This window comes from Desmodus rotundus, chromosome 8 (genome assembly GCF_022682495.2).
Source record: "Desmodus rotundus isolate HL8 chromosome 8, HLdesRot8A.1, whole genome shotgun sequence".
Classification (NCBI taxonomy): Eukaryota; Metazoa; Chordata; class Mammalia; order Chiroptera; family Phyllostomidae; genus Desmodus; species Desmodus rotundus.
The window spans coordinates 108,236,673-108,257,835 of NC_071394.1; the positions used below are offsets into that span (position 1 = coordinate 108,236,673).

The 21,163-nt window shown below is 49.4% G+C and overlaps 2 protein-coding genes across 3 annotated transcripts in view; one reads left to right on the forward strand and one right to left on the reverse strand.

Moving 5' to 3' along the window:
• CAPN7 (calpain 7) overlaps nt 1–3,866 on the forward strand; it is a 38,711-nt gene extending 34,845 nt beyond the window's left edge. For both annotated transcript variants that reach the window (XM_024565771.4, XM_045200012.3), the window contains 3 exons: nt 550–680; nt 2,510–2,602; nt 2,695–3,866. In XM_024565771.4, the coding sequence (XP_024421539.1) occupies nt 550–680; nt 2,510–2,602; nt 2,695–2,839 (369 nt within the window). In that variant the 3' untranslated portion in view covers nt 2,840–3,866. The remainder of the gene's footprint in view (nt 1–549; nt 681–2,509; nt 2,603–2,694) is intronic.
• Nucleotides 3,867–5,335: 1,469 nt separating this feature from the next.
• The window catches only part of SH3BP5 (SH3 domain binding protein 5), a 63,526-nt gene continuing 47,698 nt past the window's right edge, over nt 5,336–21,163 (reverse strand). The window contains exons 4-9 of the mRNA XM_024565900.4: nt 16,681–16,845; nt 9,890–10,020; nt 9,429–9,471; nt 8,575–8,794; nt 6,642–6,902; nt 5,336–6,186 (exon numbers count right to left, since the gene is read on the reverse strand). Of these exons, the coding sequence (XP_024421668.2) occupies nt 5,975–6,186; nt 6,642–6,902; nt 8,575–8,794; nt 9,429–9,471; nt 9,890–10,020; nt 16,681–16,845 (1,032 nt within the window). The 3' untranslated portion in view covers nt 5,336–5,974. The remainder of the gene's footprint in view (nt 6,187–6,641; nt 6,903–8,574; nt 8,795–9,428; nt 9,472–9,889; nt 10,021–16,680; nt 16,846–21,163) is intronic.

Consider the following 21,163-nt stretch of genomic DNA (forward strand, 5'->3'; position numbering starts at 1 on the left):
GTAAGAAAATTCTGTCTCTGGGTCATAATCTCAGAGAAATCCTAGAATTCCCTTTTTCTCCTTTTCATTCTTCACGTTTAACAGTTTTTTACAAAACAAAATATTCTGGAGTTGAAAGGAGTAAGAGAAATGTAACAGGACCGTCAACGAGCAACACTAGGTGCCTCTGTGGGCAGAAATAAGGGATTCAGAGGAGAGTCATGTAAACCTCGGGCGTCAGGAAGGGCCCTGTGGGTGAACCTCTGAGTGGAATCTGAGGTGGACTCTGCGGGGTGGGCTGGGTGTGTGGAGGGTCTGCGGGAGAACTACCGGCAGGGAGCACGCCTTGATTGAAGGCTGAGGTGGAGACAGGCTCAGTGTGGCAAGGTAACCGGGCTGAAGTGAAGCGTTAGAGTGCCTGTCAGCTGCAAATACAGGCTGGAGAGAGCGGGTGGAGCCAGAGTGGGAGCGGGAGTTGCCTACTTTGGGGGCTGGGATTATAAAGGTTTGTGTTTAACATAGAATCGGAGAATGTGAAGTTCTGTTAACACAAAAGCTTTGTTTTAATAGATTAATGGAAAGTGGAATGGTCAGAGTGCCGGAGGATGCGGAAATTTCCAAGAGACTCATAAAAATAATCCCATTTACCAATTCCATATAGAAAAGACTGGGCCATTACTGATTGAGCTAAGAGGACCAAGGTTTGTGATGAGTAACTTTCTTAAGTTAATAATGTTGTATTAAAAATGAGCTTAGTGGAACAGAATAGGGTTTTGAGACACACCTATGTATATGTGGATGCTTGATTTATGAAAAAGATGGTATTGCATAGAAGCAGGAAAAGGGTAGTCTGTTCAGTAAATAGTGCTGGAATAACTGAGTATCCATGTACCAAAAAGGTACCTAAGACCCGTCTCCTATCAAATCTCAAAACCAATTGCAGGTGCATTACTATATAGGAGATAGCTTAATAAAAAGATTTTTACATGTGCTACATTAGTAAGAAAAAGTCTGCAGTTTTTTTTAAAAATGAAAACTTGAACAGGCGTGTCCTAAGAAAGATGATCCAAATGGCCAGTAAACCATTGTTAGGAGCCAAAAATTTGAAACAGTCCAGATGTGCAGCAGTGGCGTTTAAGATTATAAAATAGTCGGAGTCCTACGTAACAACGAAAATAAATTACAGCTCCCCGCAGCACGATGGACAAGTCTTAAAAATAATACGGGACAATAGAAGCCACACGTGACAGAATATATATGGTTCCACTTACGTGAAGGCAAGAACAAGCAGAACTAAACTGCCGTTTAGGGGCGCCCTTCAGTAGCCACGCCGTCTGCGGAACAGGAAAGTGGTGAAAAGTCAGTGTTGTGGGCACAGGGGTACTGGCCGGAGGGGAGGCTGCACGGGGCTTCGGTGGTGCCGAGACGGTTCTCTTCATAGAGGCCCTGGTACCCCAGGTGTTTGCTCACTTTACAAATTATTTGTTGAGCTAGGTATTCATTCTGTGTACGTTGTGTTACGTTTTACAATTTTAAAAAGTTTAAAAACCAGAGAACACAAACAAAAAATAGTACACGTAGGTAAAACTAGGCTCAGTTGTGCCTGCCTTGCAAACTAATTCAAAAGAAACTAATAATCCTCATTCAGATCGGACTAAGCTGCTGTTTCACAGTTATCTTTAACCGTGGAATCTCATTGCCCTTTTGCATTTAATGTCTAGCTCGATTGAACGTGTGGAAGTACTTGACAATGTGTATTTTTTCCTTTATTGCCTAATTCATGTCTTTTGCCCATTTTTCTGTTGGCGTCATGTTTTTCATAACTATAAGCGTGAATAAGGTGTGTCTGTAAGAATGTGACTCCTTCACAGATTTCTAACAAACTGTCCCCATCACCATTCACAGTGTCAGTCTTTTCTGCTTTATTTGGCTGTGGGCAGGAACTATCACCCCGATAGTAAATACATTTTCACCGTATTTTCTTCTACTTCGTTTATGGTTTGTTTTTCACATTCTGCGTTTTACTCCATATGGAGAGTATTTTTATATTTGGTGTGAGATACAGTTTAACATTTTTTTTTCTGTTTTTGTCACCTTTCCACCACCTAAGTAATCCTTCCTTTCCCTACTGATTTGGAGGGCCACGTCTGCCACATGCTAATACTTTTTCTTAGATTTTTTTTTCAGGGTTTTATCTTCTGTCCCACTTTCGCTGCCTAATAAATAGTGACAATATTTTGTTATTTAAATCTAACATTATCTGGGAGCCCATAGTAAAAACAGTCTTTTCTAAAATAAGTTTAATATTAATCTTTGTCTTCAATTTAAAAATATGAATGGTGTGGTGGTTTTTATAATTAAGAGTAGAAATAGTATGAATTTTTTTCAGAGTGTTGTTTCTTTCTACTGAAGCTTTTTAGAAAGCATATACTCGATTTTAATAGTACACCTGCACTTTAGGTATCCCTATTTTTAGGTATGTATTTATCTGAGACTACTTAGCAGTTCTTCTGTTCCTCTTTGCTGCTAGGCAATACAGTGTGGGCTTTGAAGTTGTAGCAGTGTCTGTGGTGGGCGACCCTGGTCCCCATGGCTTTCAGAGGAAATCTAGTGGTGACTACAGGTAAGGTTGGCATTTTGATTATATCTGATGTGTATTTTGCTTTTCGTGGCACCGTCTCCTCTAAACCTTGTTTTTATTTTCCCTGAATACAGGTGTGGGTTTTGCTACCTGGAATTAGAAAACATACCTGCTGGGATTTACAATATCATTCCTAGTACTTTTTTGCCTAAACAAGAAGGACCTTTTTTCCTGGACTTCAATAGTATTGTCCCCATCAAAACAACACAACTTCAGTGATGGGAAATCTCAGCTATTACTGGATTTTATATACTTCACAGTCAACTCTTCAAATGAGGACACAAATCTGCAGGACAGTAAACGTAACGATCAGAACAGAATTCTCAAAAACAACGTTACAGTGGAATCTGGTGCTCAAGTCAGGGCGTTTAGTGAGAATTGTGCACAGTCAGAATTACCCTGAGTTACTTTAGCGGCGCCATTCACATGGTTGTGTGTATATGTGGAACTGGCTTGCATTGTTGGCTTGCAAAAAAAAGTACAGATGATGAAAGTTTATCCTCAGCGCTGTGATATGCTTTGCTAAGAGGGAACTGAGGCCAGATGAGGGACATGGACTCACTGAGTGGAACGGTAGGCTGAGAGCGCATTCCAAAAAATGTACATTGTCTTTCTGGCAGAGCATGTGGTGGTGAGCCTGCTGTTAGGGCGCTACTGTACATCTGGGGTGACCAGTTACCAAATGAATTATGTCACAAACAGATTCTAAGTCTGCATCGCTCGTGACTTTAAATGTCTGTTGCCCAGATGTTATGAAAGAATAAAGTTTTAAGAAATGAGTGACTTAGCATGAAGATACTCATGCTTAAGAATGAAGGTTGTTGAAGTTAGACCCCTGTCTCCCACTGAATCATGTAGCTAGGACTGAGGTACGCACTTCCTGTTGCAGTCATTTGTTTCAGGGGGATGCAGGTGGTAGTCAGACATTGAGACATCACTGTTTGGTTGGTGTATTGTTTTTAATTACCGTGTAGTCCAGTGCTCTTATGGTAACAGCACTCTGAAGAAAATACAGTTGAGAATTTAATATATTGTAACTGAAGCTGCATTTGGAAAACTTGCAAAGGTACTACTGTTGTGTGTAAATTTCCAGTTGTTTACATAAAACTCTATCAAAGCAGAGTAATGCTCAAGATTTTAAAGATCTGAAAATAGGTGGTATTTTTCATCATCTCTATAATTTATAATCAAAACTTTTGTATTTATGCTACCTTGAATTGAAATAAATTGTTTATACTTACGGAAACTGCATATTTAACCTAGAAAAATTCATTATTAAAGGAATCATCTAGTATGTTCCATCTAAAAGAGAAGAACTCATTATTTGCTGGAAAATTCACACTTCAGGAAAATCTATTCTGTAATATTCAGGATCGTGGTAGATTATTATGCTGGTGAGATTTCACTTTGGTGAATATTTAGTGCTTTCAGGTTTAGGAACTAATTTTAGGCAGATTAACTTTCTTTGGCCCTTTAAAGGAAAATCTAAAGCCATTAGAGTTACATTTGTCACAAACACATACGACTTGACCCCCCGTGTGAAAGATCTCTTTACAGGGTACAGACTGAGTTGAGATCTAACCCCGCCCTCAAAAACTCAACAGAGGAGACCTGTATGTGAGCGACTTAATATCTTGTGATGTTGGATTCCACAGCAGAGCTCCAAACAGTGCCACAGATGTATGAGGAAGGGAAATGATTAATTTTGGCTAGACCAACATGGAAAGAATAAAATTGGCTGCGGAGCTTTTAAAAGGCCAGTGCCCAAGCACGTCCCAAATCAAATCAATCTCCAGGGCTCCGAGCCGAGAGCAGTATTTTTTAAGCTTCCTAGGAGATCCCATTGCGCAGCAGAGGTTGAGAACCGTTCCTCCAATATAACCACCTTGTCTTTATTCTCCTGCCGCTGTCTCCTTATTGCTTAGCTTTGTAGCAGCAAAAGTAGAATTCTAACTCAGACCTTGGTGATCGGGGCCTAAATTACCAGGACGCCCAACTTTCACTGCACCCCGTGCTCTTCCTATGGCAAGAAAGTTACCCACAATCGAAGACTTAGGCAACATCAGGATTTCTCATTCGGACTAATAGAAAGACATTTTCTTAAGTGGTTTTTATTACACTCAAGGTATTAAGACAAGTACAAAATAACCTTATAATTAAGATACCGGGTCAGTCATTAAAAAAGGAGAAAACACTACAGTATGAAGAGATTTACAAATGACTAAAATATACAAGTTCTGACAGAATTAACAAACAACTTGAAATGGGGTTGCTCTTTTCCTTTTAGAAATGCCGAGTTTTCTTAACAAATAAAATACAGTGCTCTTAAATATGCGTAACCATGAAAACATTAAAGAAAAGCAGCCGAAACACACACTACTATTAATATTATGACAGATTCCATTGCGTCTATGTAACAGCCGTTGCCAACACATGCCTGCTCCCTTTCCTAGCTTTAAGGAACAATTTCCCCTAAGGAATACTAGTAGCATAACCCTTAAATTTTTATTTTTAAAGTTACAGCCTACAGAGAAATTAACACCTTGTCAGTCTAAATAACAATGGCAACCGTTCTCACATGCACTTCTCTTAGAGTAAGTCCCCTGGCTGGTGGGGAAGGTTTCCGCAACAGCACCTTCTCTCCCGCAGCCGCAAACCCCATTCTATGATGCGTCCTTGCTCCCCTCGGTCTCCCCACCCCGCCCCCCCATCCCCACTCCGCATTCACCTTTCCCACCCCAAAAAGTGCAGTTCATAGTAACCTTTACAGAAAGCGGTTTCAATGGGTGTCCCAACATACACACTTTCTTTAAAGCCCCTTCTGAACACCAGAGGTGACAAAAATGAATTGTGTTCTTGGACTGTTTAAGCCTTCACCGGGTCAAAAAGGTATGTTCTGAGTATTTGAGTTTTGTCTTGCATTCTTTGTTTTCATTTAGATCCCCTAAGATATAAAGGAGAACATCTCTGTTTTCCCAAACTGAGGATGAGAGAAGGGAAAGGGAAGCAAGCTGTTGGCCGCAGCAGGGCTCGGCTTGCCAGCCCCTTTCCCGGCTTGGGTTCTCGCGTGGGAACTACTTATTGCTTCCGTAACACTGTCACAGTTAACGTCCCCCAGAGACCGTGCGCTGCTCACAGTGCGCCCGCAGCAGCCCGCTCTTGAAAACACACCCGCTCAGGCGCTCTTACCCAGAAGAAAAATCTTCCGCCCTCACGATCACCGAAACTCCCTTAGTGCAGTTTAGAGTAAACGCTTACAATTTGGCATGTGTTAAATGAGGATTGGCACAACGTTCTCCGTACAGTTTTCGTGTATAAATAGTGATATGCACTGGGGCCGGGACCCTGGATGGATCAGCCGATCTGCACCATTTTTATGTCAGCAATAAGCCCGTCTCTCCCCTTTGCGCAGTGGAGGGACAGCTGCTTCATCCGGTTGGCCAAGGCCTGGCCCTCGGGGGAGGCGCTGCTCCGGCTCTTGCCACCATCACTGCTGCTGTTGCGAAGACCGCGATTGTTGTTGGCTTTGTCGCTTGTTTTGTTCTCCGCCCCTTCTGCTCTGTCTCCTGTGGAAATGTTAAAGACTGAGTGAGTAATGGCAATCCCAGGAGTCACTTAGGCCCTAGCCAATCAGCCAGCTCAGCCCTCAAATCCCCCAGTGTGGCCCAACCGTGCACATGACAGAGGGTTCTCCGCATAACTGCTTACTGCTTCTATTATACATTCAACTTATCTTTAGAGGTGAAGTTGTCATATTTATTTAATAGCCGGAGACACAAACCTCCCTAGCATGTGCTTGTCAAGAGAACTACAGTTGTGAGAGAGACACAGAACCGAAGCTATGGAGCCAGGACTTGGAGACCTTCCCAGCGCTCAGCCCTGACAGCACACTCACACAGACCGACCGCCACAGCACTGGGGGCGCCCGGGCCTGGCGAAGGTCTAGCACAGTGCAGAGGTCTGGCTGCAAAGGCAGTGAGGCATCCAGGACAGCACTACGGGTGAGGGGGCTGCAACTCACCTCGTTCCACCTCACACTCCGGGGAGGAGGCCCCGCTGCATTCGCTGCGAGGGCCTAACACCGGGAACATCATCCCAAACTCTGACAGGGACACGGGGCTGGGCAGATCCAGGCTGCCAGGCCTCACAACTGCAGAGAACTGGTCAGCCGGCTCAGATGGGCTCATTGGTCCTGAACTAAAGCTGGACAGAGACTGGGTTTCGGAGTCATCTTCAGATACAAAGTTGCTGCAGGTGTCATCTTCAAAGGCCTCAGAAGCCACTAGGATGAGAGAGAACACCAGTCACACAGGGTCTGGCAGATGGCAACGTAGGTCCTTAGGTACCTCCAGAAGTGTTTGTTGCTGGCAGACAGCTAGATGTGGCATGGGGACTGCAGAATCCCTGCCACCATGGGTGCCGGACGGAAAGGGAATGTGACCCCCCGTGCATGGATGCCCACACTGTAATGCAGCTCGAAGGGGAGCGGCTAGCAGCTGGATCCCAGGGACAGTCAGCGTCCTCACAATAGCGTCCTAGCCAGTGTGCGTCCTAAAAGTTACTGTCAGCAGACACTGCCTAAAGGCAGAAGGTGAATTCAGCCACAGACCAGGGGCTTTTCTCTGTAACAGATCCCCAGCAAAGCCGGTGAGACATCAGGCCTTTCTTCCACTGCAAATGAAAGCAGGAGCTGCTGGCAGAAACAGCCCTGCCTGGAATACCTATTGGGACCTTTGTTTTCTTCCAGGTGACCTCTGGACTCCAAGACATGCTCAGAGCCTACCTAAGTCACAATTTGCTGCAAAAGAAAATTCCTTTCCAGTGCTCTGTAACTTGGGCCTCGCGTGCTTTGTAGACCAGAGTAACCAAGGCCCAGAGACATGTCATTCTAGTGGTTTGAAAGCCGCTCCAGCCTTTATCTGTTTCCCCCTCTGCCGGGACATAATCCGGCTTCTTATTAGATGTTTCCCCTTCTACTCCCCTTTCCTCCTCCCTCATCTTTAAAAACAGCCTTGTGGCATCTCACAGAGGATTGGCATAAATGAGAAATCCTGAAATGTTGGGAACAGAAAAGGGGCTCAAAGCTGAATTCCAATCCTGTTTCCATGATAAGTTACTCAGCCTCTGAGCTTCACGTTCCTCTCCACACAGGGTTGGTGAGACGATGTCTATTAAAAGTCCTTACACTGTTGATGCTCAACATACAGCTTCCTCTTCCTTGACCTTGGGCCTGGCACTGAAATGCTTGCTGACTGAATTGAGGAACAGCTGAGAAAGGAGCTTGGGAAAGAGCCAGCAGGGACTATTCCATGGAAGAGGAAGTGTGCCGAGAGTCCTGGCGGGATTTTCTTGGTCAACACACAGGGAGCCGCACCAAACCTCTGTTACGGGTTTCCCAGGACGTGGCCCTGGAGAAAGGCTGTCCGTGGTCAGACACCAGTGAGGGCCACCATTTGTGGAGTGCTTACTGGGTGCCAACATTATTTCATTTCACCCTAACCACCACGCTACAGTAGATGGCAGATACTGTCGCACTCCCCATTTTACGGGTGAAGAAACGAAGACATGAAGTTAAGCTCTTGCCTGTGTGATGTACCAGTAATGATGGGAAGGCCAGGATTTGAGTCAAATCTTAATTCCAAAGCCCCTGTTCCCAGACCACCCTTCTTTCCTGCAGTACTTCTCAGACCCTTGTATGTTGTAATACGTACTTTGACCCTCAGAGAGGAGCAAACGTACTTCGTTTTCCAAACTTAGTTGACCACAGAATCCCGATTTTGAGGAACACCTATAACATCTTGATGAGCACAGTCCCCCACAAAATGTGGAAAGCTGCCAGAAATAGCCCTCAGTCCCACCCAACTCTGAGGCCCTTCTGTGACGGTGACACAGCCCTTGGCACAGGTCACACAAGCTGTGTCATCTCCATGCTTGCACTCGAGCCCCTGACTCACCGGAAACGGCGTCTGGCTCGGGTTTGCTCCCTGACAGGTCCTCCACAGATGCGCTGCTGCCCTCGGCCCCGACGCCGCAGCCCCGAGGCCCCATGGCGTTGGTGCGCCGCCGCTCGTGGATCTCGTCTGAGATCATCTCCAGGTTCTTCAGCGCCGTCTTGTACTCGCCTTTCGCCAGGGCCAGTTTGGCCTGTAGGTCATCTACGGTCTTCTTCAGTTGCTGGTCAGGAGAACAGGAGGCCCAATAAGTGAAGGCTGCCCCTACTGGCCGTGTGATGCTTTTAAATGACAGGTTCAAGCATGTTTTCTGCCCATCGCTCTACCCCAAAGACTCCCAATCATGACTGATATCCAATGACTCTTATCAAAGCTGCCCATGCATCAGATATAAAAGCAGCCGCCGCCACCCCCGACTCCCATCTGGGTGACAAACTAAAGCTCTATCACTGGGAAACTACCACTGGCAGAATAAATAAATCCCATCAGGGATGCATCAATGGGTGTCAAACACACGGAAGTCCCACATTCCAGCCATTTGGTCCCCAGCACTGCGGTTCTCAAACTTGAGCCTGCATCAGAATCACCTGGAGCACTTGTTAAAACTCAGATGGCTAGACTCCACTCATAGTTTCTGATTCGGTGGCACTAGGGTCAGGGGCCCAGGAACCTGTACTTCTAACCAGTTCCCAAGTGATGCTGAAGCTGCTGAGCCTAGGAGCACACTGAGAACCACAGCCAAGCACAATACAGAAAGTGACTGACACAGAGAACTCCAAGGACCACTCAAGACCCAGTCAAGACCATTTTGAGGCCTGAAAACTCAATAAAGAATCTCTCTGCTAAGCCACACCTACCTCAAGCTGCACATAGTACTTTGCCTTGAGTTCAAAATAAGGCCTGTGAAAGATAGGAAGAAAAAATGTAAGAGTAAGCTTTTTCTCCAAGTCATTATTATATAAAAATATATAGGAATGGTAGTGAGAAGAGCTTGGGAAAAACCTCCATTAAAACCAGTCTTGCACCATTTCCCCAGCTCTTGGTCCACAGAGAACATGTATCGTGTACACAGCTCATCTTCATTACTGACAGGTAAGCAGGCCCAGCCAATGTGCCATGGAACGGTTTGCTTTTGAAATTCCGTGTTCTGTGTTTCCCAAGAGTAACCCTACCACTCAGCACCATGTAGAGAATATTGAGGGAGAGAGGAAGCCTGGGCAGGGGGCTCTGGCGAGGCAGGTCCCTGAGTACAAGGCACATAAAAGACCGAGAAGATTCTGAAGAGAATGACCACAGGGGTCCTCACACCCAGACTCACTTGGATTTGTTGATGGCTCTCTTGAGTTTCTTCTCCAGCTGCCGCATGCGGCCCATGGCCGCGTTGTACCTGGCCGCCGTCTCCTTGTGCACCAGCTCACTCCTTGTCTTGGTCTGCTCTGCCTCCATGACCTTCAAATGACAGCAGAGGTCAACCCGGCCAAGCCCAGACCTTGTATTATATTTTTTTAAATGTCCTTTGAGTAAATCATCACGCTAAGATTAAACTAACTCTCATGCAGACTAGGGATACTTCTTCCTATTTTTCTGTTTTGGAAAAGTCTTCTCAGATACAACTAAATAGCCAAATTGGCTGTGGCAATGACCAGGAAAGAAAACAAGGAAAAACAAAAATCAGAGAAAAATATGAAGCATTCTCTGATGCAGTCCACTTCCTTCAGCTCGGGCCTCCTGGCTTTAAGTAGGCACCTTGGGCTCCTCCTGCTTCCGCCTTGGGGCAGGAACTAATGGGCAGGCAATGGGCAAACAGCACCAATGGGAACTCAGACATCAAGGATCAGGGACACTTAGCAAAACCATGGTGGCATCAGGACAACAAGACAATCGATCTCTGCAGTTTGGCCCTTCCCTTCCCAAATATCCTGAATTACCCAGTGGACACAAAAGAATCCAAGATCTAGAAAGGACTAACTTTGCATTTAAACAGTATCAAATCCCTCATATCAGATTTTGAGGTTCACAAAAACTTATGACCAGGAGACCAGTCAGTCAGCATGCTGATGGGAAATTCTGCTGGGAACATTCTGTTAAGTCTGGTGATTCAAATGAGTTTTAAAAAAAGAAAACTAACAATCACGAGCCCTCCATGGCCAAAAGCATGGCAGCTCAGAGGCACATCCCTGGCACACGGACAACGCGGGTCCTCTCCCCCTCACCTAGAGAAAAGCTTTAGAACAAAGCCGGCCTTGGGGAGAGACGACGAGGGAATGTATAGCAGTTCCAGCCTCACGAGCAGCTCGCAATTTCTTTCCCATCTTCTACTTAACAACCCACACAAGTGTTACAGAATGAACTGGACAGACAGGGGTGGGGCTAGTGGGCTGCTGTTTGTTTTCCCTGAAGGGCAACAGAGAGGAGCCCAGAAGGCCGTCGGGTCATCGGTCCACACTCTCAAACCCAGCAGGACAGTTGTACGAAGGCACCACCATGCCTTTAACTCCAGGTTAAAGCAGGCCCACCGTGTTCCAGCGTCCCTCCAGTTGGCAGCCACGGTCAGCCCGGGACAGGTAGCTCGTGCACTTAAGTACAATAATGACTTTTTTTTAAGCGTCAGGAAAAATTAGGAAAGACTGAAACGAGCATTAACAATGACTGGGCGTCCTGTCTAGCATGTCCTCCCAGGTCGTCTCTGGCTTCCATTGTCCCGGAGCTATTTTACAACCTGTAAGTTGTAGAAAACTGAGAGTAATACAAAAGATTCTGAGTCCTAGAAATGAAGACGAATTGCATCCCGGTGGAGGTGCATTTGATTCCTGATTACCCTGGAAATATTGACCAATTCTGGACCAGTTTCTAAATCTGCTTCAGCATCCCTGGTTCTCTGTGAGTGTACGTTTACTGAATTCTCCTTTGAAATAGTTGGAACAGCCTCCTAGTTCACGCCTTCGTTCAGGGGTGTCAAACTCATTTTCACCGGGGGCCACATCAGCCTCGCAGTTGCCTTCAAAGGGCCGAATGTGATTGTAGGACTGTATAAATGTGACTTCTCCTTAACTAGGGGCAAGGAGCTTGGCGCTGCTGCTGAGTAGAAACAAGGTGCCGGGCCAGATAAAACAAGGTGGAGGGCTGGATTCGGTCCGCAAGCCTTGTGTTTGCCACCTGTGCCTTACTTAATGAACTGAAATCTTTGACACAAGAGTGTTTTATATTTATCAGAGTTATGCTTTTCAATGCTTGAGATGCTTATAAAAACAGGAATTAAAACAGAGCCATAGAAGGGAAGGAACTGAGCTCAGCCAGCATGCAGTGACCTGCGTGCTAAAATGACTTGTCAGCCAAGACCAAAGGGCTAGGAGAACCCTTTCTCTTTGCTTCTAACACTAAAGATGTCACAAAGAAAAAAAAAATGCACTAAAAACATCCCATGCTTGGACGCAGTCCTGTCTTACTTAAATCTTAGGCTTTCCGGACTTACTGGCGTGACCTTTATGAAAACTCAAAACCCCAAGCTTACCAGACAGAAGACAGCTCACTGGGGTGAGCTGTCCCACTAAGAAAGAATTCAGTGATCTGCCTCAAAGCACTGTAAAGAGCCTGACTTAGAAAGGCTGTGATTTGAGGCAACTGTACAGAAAGGGTCCCCCACGAGAAGCAGGGTTCTCAGCAGCTGCACCCGGGCCCTCATCTATTTCAGCCCCTAGTCCTTAAAAAGCAGCAACGGCTTTCTAAAATTAAACACTCAGAAAGCTCCGAGCCCTTGGAAATATTACCAGTGAAGACCGAGAGGCAGCAAGCATGTCGCTGTCCCAATCTCCCTCACCCCTCAAACACACCGGCTCAGCTCTCAGAAGAGACCCCTTCAACGCCCGGCTCAGCCTCCAGGGAGAAAGTCACCAAGCATGTCACCTTGGTGAAATCTCCCAGGTAGCTGAGGAGCCCCTCCATTGACGTATGGAATCGGGCAGGAGCCATGCACTGCAATGAGTGGGGAAAGAAAGAAGGGGGACCAGGGAGGAGGGAGGCACGGGGTAGCTCTGCCATGAAAATGGAAGCCACAGGGAACAGAGAGGAGCCACAAAAGGAAGTGATAACAAAGCAGTTCCTTAAAGTCTCAAGGCAGCATCAGGCTGGACTGAGCTGGGCACGTGCAACCCAGACCCCAGGTGCCCGCTGTCCGTGCCCCTGGCCTCCCAGGGCCACGCTCGCCTCCTTGAAGGTTGACAGTTATTTGGTCTGGACTCCAAGACCCTGCCTCTGTCTGTGTACCACACTCCTCAGTTTTACCACCATCATCACGTTCAGTTCAGAGCTGCACACACTGATTAAGCCCCACCCCTGGGACAGCGCTCCTCTGGGCTATAGACACGGCCAGCAGCCGCGACCATTATCTATCGCAGCGGCCGTGCGGACCACCAGGGTGGCCAAGGCAGCTCAGGAGGGCTTGGCCACAGGCTGCCCTTGAGAGGGCTCTTCAGTGTGTGACATTTGGGACAATGGGTATGAAGGGAGGAAGTACTCTGGCTGCAGTGGGCTTTCCACAGGCTGCGGCTCTTCCTTGCCTTGAGCCACACGCCCAGAGTCCCATCTCCACAGGAGGAGCACTCAGGGCTCACAAAGATTGGGGGGCGCAGTTCTCAGCACCCCACCTCCTTGCCCTGAGCTGCAAGGCTCCCAAAGGAATAATTGTCCACCATGAACAGAGTTGCAGCCTCTCTCACGATGGTCCAGAACTTTCTCCCCAGAGGGCGCCCAGTCCTGGGGATGACCCACAGGCTCTCTGTTAACTTCCAGTTGCATCTGCCTTGGCCTGCAGGATTCAGAAGTCAGGCATTCCTGGAGTCCCCCAAACCTGCAGAGTTGCACTCCTGCCCTCTGGGCCTGCCCCAGAGCTGACCACCGCCAGGGCCAGTCGACCTGGGCAGCCAGAACTGGTCCTGGACACCCATAGCACCAAACCCTGGGCAGGCAAACAGGTGGTGGACCCTGGAGAAAAACCCATGCTGGTCTATGGAAGCCACAGACCCCTCCTAGGTCAGCAGGGGAGAGAGGTGTGGGTCCGGGAGGCCCTGCTCCCTCCTAGGAGCCCCAGGGAAGGCAGGCAGCTGGGTTGCAACAGGCCTCAGAGACCCTGCTCACAGCCATACACAAAGATACTCAAACAGCTGGGACCGTCCTGCCTTCGGGGAAATGCTGAGTCCAGAGGGAGGCTCGCAGCCCAGCCACCCACATGACAGACACCAACCAGGTGTGGCAGCCAGGTTGGGCACAGCCTCCTTGTCAAGGCCCCTGCCAGCAGAATGACCTGAACTGACCCACAGACGCTCACCCAGCACTGCTCCTCCGCCTCACATCCCAGCTTTCCCCTCTCCAAACCCTGGGGCATCCCACCCTTGATGACGTCCCCAACATCTTGGATGTAATCTCCTCCCCAACACCTGTCTCCAAGATTAGCATGCCCCTCTCCCCAGAAGGCAGTTTTCTGGTTTCCTCAGAACCTTAGAGCTCATCCAGGCTGTTTTCTGATTCTAGTGCATCCCTGGGCAAGGGGGACCCAAGAAGGTGGCCTCTCTCCCGTGTACAGGCAAGGGTGGCACATCCCCACCAGCATCAGGAAAGCTGGCCTGGGCAGCTCAGCGGCCATCCCAGGCCTCGAATCCACGTACCCACCAATCCGCACTGCAGGGCCGGGGAGGGGAGGTCAACTGTGCCCTTTCCTCTCCAGGAGCTGCCATTCACAAACACGTCGTGCCTCCCCATGTCCAAGTCACCTTTTCTTCCTGTCTGGTCTTTCCCGGCAGACCTCAGAAAGCCAATTCCTCCCTCCCAGATGCGTGGCCTCCTCTCCCAGAAGGTGAAAAGCCATCCCCTTCCCACTTCAAGGCCAAAACAGACAAAGCCGGGGGGCCACTGCCACCCAAAGCCCTAAGTAGTGAACAGCAGGGACTCTGGGCCCCACACCCCCAGGAGGCTCTGCCTCATGCTGCTTGCTGCTTCCAAGGCCCTCCTTGACCCCTGACCCTAGAGGAGGCCTGTTCCTTGTCCCTGTCCATGGCATTGCATGTAACCTAGGAGAGAACACCAGGGCTCCGGGCTCACTTATCATTTCCCAGCACACTGGCTTCAGCCACGGTTCCAAGTGTGGCTGCCCATTGTCACCGTATGTCCAAGGGGTAAAAAGGGGACACATGGCCTCAGGCAAAGAATGTGGGGACCCCAGTGTTCCTCCACTGTGCCTGGGTTGGGGGTCATGGAGGCCAAATCACTGCCCCTTCCTCGGGACAGCCCTGGACCTTTCTGAGAGCTCTGGGTCTTTCTCTAGACCCTCGGTTAGCACTTTCTGTAGAAGAGGAGGGTGATGTGAAGCTCTCCTCCCCTAAAGACGCAGGCTTCCCAGAAGTCAGAGAAGGCCGGGGACATACTCCGGACCCTTCCATGTCTCCACCAACCACTATTCAGCAGGCTGAGCATGCCAGGCCCGCAGAGCCCTGGGAGTGGGAGACCTGAACTCTATTTGGGGAAATGAACCCAGAGGGAGGCTCGCAGCCCAGCCCCACGTGAGCGACTCCCCGTCCCTTAGATTCAGGGAGCGCGGCCCCTGTGGGCTGGGCTTCTCAATGACCCAGGGATATGGGAGAAAAGCTCTGCCGCTGCTGCCTCTTGGCTGGTGTCTGTTCTGCACCCTCCTCCTCCCTCAGCAATTCAAGTGACAGCATTTCAGGCCACAGGAAGGAATCGGGGAAGAAGAACAGCAGCCCTGGGGTGGAGATCCTGACCTGTGACCCAGAGCGCCTGCTCATCTGCAATGGTCACCCTCACAACCAAGAAACCAGTGGCCTCAGCGAGGGCACACATCAGGTGACCCTCCCAGGACCCCAAGGAGCCCTGTGTAATGCAGGAGGCCTGGAGAAGTCTGGTACAGGCCCAAAGACGCGCACTCACAACCCCATGGGCGGTGGCATGAAGCGGTGCTCCCGAAGTTGTGTAGTGTGGAGGTCCTGGGGACTCTGCCTTGACCAGCCACTCACCCCCCACCAGGGCTTCGGGACTTACTAAGAAAAAAAGGCAGCCCTGACCGGTGTGGCTCAGTTGGTTGGAGTGTTGTCCCATAAGCTGAAGAGTCATGAGTTCAATTCCCGGTCAGGACACATGCCCGGATTTCAGGTCTAGTCCCCTGTTGGGGCGCCTATGAAAGGCAGCCCATCAATGTTTCTCTGTTGCATCGATGTTTCTATCCCTCTCTCTCTCCCACCCTCCCTTCCCCCTCTTTAAAATCAGTAAGCATGTTCTCAGGTGAGGATAAGAAAATTAAAAAGGTAGAAACATGTTTTGTTCTTTTACAAAGAGCACATCAAGGGATTTCTGAAATGGTTTCTTACTGGCTAGTTTGGATCTTTGATTGGGGTGGAGGGAGGACAAAAAGGAAAGGCGACCTACGGCTGGTTTCTTGGAAGGAGCTACTCTAAATATGCACGCATGTGTGTGTCCTTTTCACATCTTTCAGCCTGTGGCTGGTGAATTCCCAAGATTTCTAACCGCTGCCTTGCGTTTTCATCAGCTGACCCTGGAAAGCTGTTCCGGTCGTGTTTGGCTCTGGGCATCGTGTCCACTAGGGGGCAGGAGGCCCAAGGTCACAGGCCCAGCCAGGAGTCTCAGGCTTCAGGGGCAGTAGGAGGTAGTTCAGAGTCAACAGCCCAGCCGATGTGACTCCTAAGTCAAATCATTCGTGTGTCAGGCTTTCTATTTAAGGAAGCACAAGGCCATCATTAATTACCAGGTCCCCCAGGACTTGAACCGCTGTGACAAGTGACATTAAAAAGGGAGCGGCTGCTGGCATTAACCCCTGGCTTTTCTATTCCTGCCCTGTGACTCTCAGAGAGCAATTTTAGGCCGCATGCCTGGGAGTCTGTGTCCTCTGCTCGGGGAAGACAGCATACACAGAACTCACCAGAACCAGGGGAGGTCTGGATCAGACAGACCAGGGCTCACGTGAAGGCCCCCCTGATGTGGACAGCCACACACACAGACACTGGCAGACACGATGCATGTGCGCACACCCAGGTGCGCCGCCCCACCACCCCCACCCCCGCAGACGCACACAACAATGACTCATACCCTCTGGGTGGCGTGATTCAGCATCTCCTGCCAGGCAGAGTCGAACTGCCGCTTGTCGTCCTCCAGCAGCCGCTGCTCGGCCAAGGAAATGGTTTCCTTGGCGGCACGGAGCACCTCCGTGGCCCTCTGGAAGTCCTGCGTGGCTTTCTGAGCTTCCAGCTGAGCCTGTGTGAGAAAGACCTCGTGAGGCCTCCAGAAATGGCAGGGGCTCCTGCTGACCCACCACACCCTCCAAAAGAAGAGTGTCCCAAGGGCCGGGACATACCCTGTCCACTCTGGGAACAGGCCTGGCACCCGCAGGCCCTTGTAAAGGCTGGATGAGTAGGTGAAGGAACAATTTTCACAGCCAGAACTCAGCAGACCAGATAAACACGCCACCTTCCAGTCAGAGTCAGAGATGGCAAACGAATGACAGGTATGGCCAACCACGGCCGTTCAGAGAGCAGTTCTCATTCGCTCATGATGCCAAGGCGGACTCAGTGGTCCCCAACACCATCCTGCCCAGTGGCTCAATTCGTAGCATGTTAGGAGCACAAAGGCCCCGGGGATCACACTCCTTGGCTTGCAGGCGGGAACTGTGGCGTGAGAGGCCCAGCCTTCCCCAAGCTCACACGGCTGGTGAGAAGCGGAGCTGTGCCCAGTCTCCAGACCCTGCGAGTCCCCCCAGTGCTGCCCACTCAATTCCCACTCACCCTGAGGGAACATCAAGTGGGAGAATCAACAAGCACGACGCTGCCCACGTTCAACTAGAACCACCCCCGTGTGGCCCTTGAGCATTTGAAATGTCATTAATCCAAACTAAACATAAAACACACCAAATTTTAAAGATTTAGTAAAAAAATGAAAAAAGATAATAACGTCCATACAGATTACACAATGAAATGGCCATATTTTGAATATACCAGGTGAAATAAAATAAAGATGGATTTTACTTGTCTCTTTTTACTGTTTTCCAGGGGGCACTAGAAAGTGGCCGAGGTACATTCTGCTTCTTCTGTGGACAGGCCTCTTTCAAGGGCGGACCCCGTGACTGCATCAGAAACCGACCAGAGCCTCCGGTCACCCTGCTTGGGGCCCACCGTGGACCCTGCCCGAGCGCAGGCAAGCCACTGCCACATGCCGGCCCCTCGGTGACCCAGATCTTCAGGTCGGACACATAAAGTAGGGACACGCATGGGGCCGCCCCTGGGACTGGAGAGGGGAACGACGTGGCCCTCCCCCGCAGAGCGAGTCTCACATGACTTGGAGGAAGTCCTCAGAAACCACAGGAGGACACTTTTCAAAGACGTGAACAAAATCGGACTCGGAGCCATCAGCCCAAGGGCAGCTTCGCACTGCTCTCCATCCTTCAGTGAGCGCAGACTGGGCACAACACCACACCCCACTCCGCCACCCCCCACTCCGCCACCCCCCCCCCCCGCCTACCCCCCCCCCCCACAGGACGGAGGGAGCATGCGCAGTAGGGGGTGTGAAGGAACAGTCGCCTCCAGCAGCGGGAATGGAGGACAGCTTCTTACAGGAGGAGGGTCCTGAACGGAGACTAGAGATGAGGATGATCTGAAAATGAGGCGGGGAGGAGGCAGGGGGGAGCAGTGTTATGACATACAGTATCTGCAGGAGACTTGAAAAAGACCCACCTCAAAACAAAATCAAGAGTCACGGCCTTGACTTGATGCCAAGATAATGCTTCAGCCAGCGGCGCAGGGACCTGGCTGCTGTGGACAACTGTGTGACCACGCAGGCGTGTCTCAGGTACACAGCGGTGGGGGTGGGGGTGGGGTGGGGGGGTGGAGGCCTGCCCCCACAGAGCTGGCCAACCCTCTGAGAGGTGAGAGGTGACAAGACAGCACAACATGCTCTCAGCAACACAACTTGCTGTCCCAGACTCTCCCGTCGGAGGGCCACACTGCCGTCCAACCGCCCAGATGAGATGCAGGGGAAGGAGGAAGCTCCGGCCCTGTCACTTAAAAGCTGCCCCACCCTGCACCGCAGGCCACCTACAGGCCTCAACCAACCCCAGCCCACAATCATGAATCCCAAAGATTTCTAACATTTTCTAAGGGATTTGCATGTGTTTTTAAGGAAATTTCAGTATTTCAGTTCAGCAATGTTTAAGGGTAAACTCTCTTCCCCAGGTCTCCCTGCTTGAATTGTGAAGCTCTTCTTTCCTCATAAACAACAACAACAACAACAAAACAAAACCATGGCTGCCATACCCAGGCCAGCCCCTCCTCACCCTCCGCCAGGTCTCTGCAAGGAGGAGGCCCAGCTAAAGGGGCCCTGCAGATCAAGCACTCTGTCAAGTTCCTGCTGACTTTCTGAAGGTTCCTTCCCCCCTACAAGGTGGTATCAGAATGTGCTTGACCCTGGCCAGTGCGGCTCAGTTGGTGGGGTGTCATCCCACAAACCAAAAGATCAAGGGTTTCGTTCCCATCAGGGCACATGCCTGGGTTGTGGGTTCAGTCCCCTATCGGGACACATATGAGAGGCAACCATTGATGTTTCTCACATCGATGTTTCTCTCTCTCTCCCTCTCTTCCCCTCCAAGATCAATAAGCATGTCCTCAGATGACAATTAAAAAAAGAAAGAAAGAAGTTTGCTTGCCTTGTCATATCCTGAATACTACTAACATGAGGGTATGTTCTACACTTAACCCACAGAAACCAGATGGCATCTCCATCCTTCTATATTTATTCGTTCAAGGAAGTATTAGGCATCTGTTCTGGCACCACTGTGTCTTCTCTCCATCGTCCTTGGTAATGGAGCCTTTACGTCTCAGGCTGAGACATAAAGACCCTATTGCCAGCTGTTGTTATAGCTAGTGAGATATGAATGGACATTGAGTGGGAGTTCCAGGAGTGCTCCTCTGTCTTTACATCTAGGATATGAATACAACGGCTGGTGCTTCAACAGCTATTTTGGATCATGAGGTAACTCTCTTAAGGATGAAAAACAGTTAGGTCTCTGCCCTGAACTGCCTACCTCCTGACTTTCTACATGACAGAAAAAATGGTTTCATGCTTAATCCAGTGTAGTTTGGGGGTTTTCTGTCATATGAAGCCAAATTTAAACCTAAATGACAACACATCATCCCCTCCACACGGCTGGGCTATTCTGCAAACCTGATAGGAGTGACGATAGCAGCCAGGGTAGACTGGTCAAACCTCCCTCGATTAATGAATGTTTGTTCTGGCTGTTCACAGCCTACTTTACTATCATTAAACGCAAGGAATCAAACTTTGGGGGTTTCCTAAAGAACCCCCAAGCTCATGGCCTTGTTGTAAGGCATTTTGTAAAGCATTTTCTAAAGCTATGTACACGAGGAGGAACCAGGCAGGTGCACACAAGGAGGGAGCATTTATCACGCCCTCGCTCGCAAGACGTAGTCGGTTCAGCACCAGTGATGTACCTTCTGGAGGCTGAGCTCCGGCGGGGCAAGGCCCACACCATGATCAGGGGTTCCAATCCAGTTGGCAAAACAGAGACGTTCATTACAGACTCCGACACAAGACACATGGTGCCAAGCGACAGGTGGAAAGCGCTATGGGAATGTAGTAAGGGAGACAGAGTGACGTCAAAGCTTTCCTAGGAATGGTTCCTCAGAGGAAAGTTGTCAGCAAGTCAGCGGCTGTCTGGTGACGCCATCAGGCTCAGCCACAGAAACTCAGGCGGCACCTGAGAGTTTACACACACACCCAACTGAGAGGGCTCAACCCCCAGATCGCCCCCCAGTGTCATAAAAGGACACACAACCTTGGAAATCAGAAGCCAACTCCGCCATCCGCAAAAGAGCTAGCACTCGGGTTCTCCCTGTCATGTGAAAGATGACACCTAGAAACCTTTGGCACAACCAATGAGATTGCACCTTCAAACTTTAACAAGGACCCGAGCCCTAGTAGGAACACATTATTTGATTAAGGGCTCTACACTCACAGGCACCCTGGTAATTAATTCACTCACAGCAGAGAAGCCCAGTTAGCAAAGCGGAGGCTCTGCTCAGAAGTGTCCCAAAGAGCTCTGAGCTATAAGATGCAACCAAGGAAAAATGTCAAATATCTTCCTGACTCATGGGCGCAAATGGCTTTCATGGAAACAGCTCCACGGAGAGAATTTTAAGAGGCTGCTTATGAATGAATTTGATAAGTGACCTTTACTAGACATGGGCCCAGGCCAGCTGTGACCATGAAGCACTCGGAAACACGTGGGTGTCCAACAGTGTCGTCAACGGGGGGAGTGGGGGTGGGTAGAGAGGCCTGTCTTTGTCCAGGCTGCCAGATGGGATTGGACGCAGTCACAGCCATGACTCAACTTCCACGCCTCCCCATAATCGGTCTCAGGAAGGGACAAGAGCATCTGGACATTTGAGTTGGTTGCAACCAAGTTTCAATGGAGAAGGAAGTCTACAGACCAGCCATCTAGTTCAATCCCTTCACTTTTTAAAGGAGGACCCAACAAAGCAAGGCAACATGCTGAATGTCACAC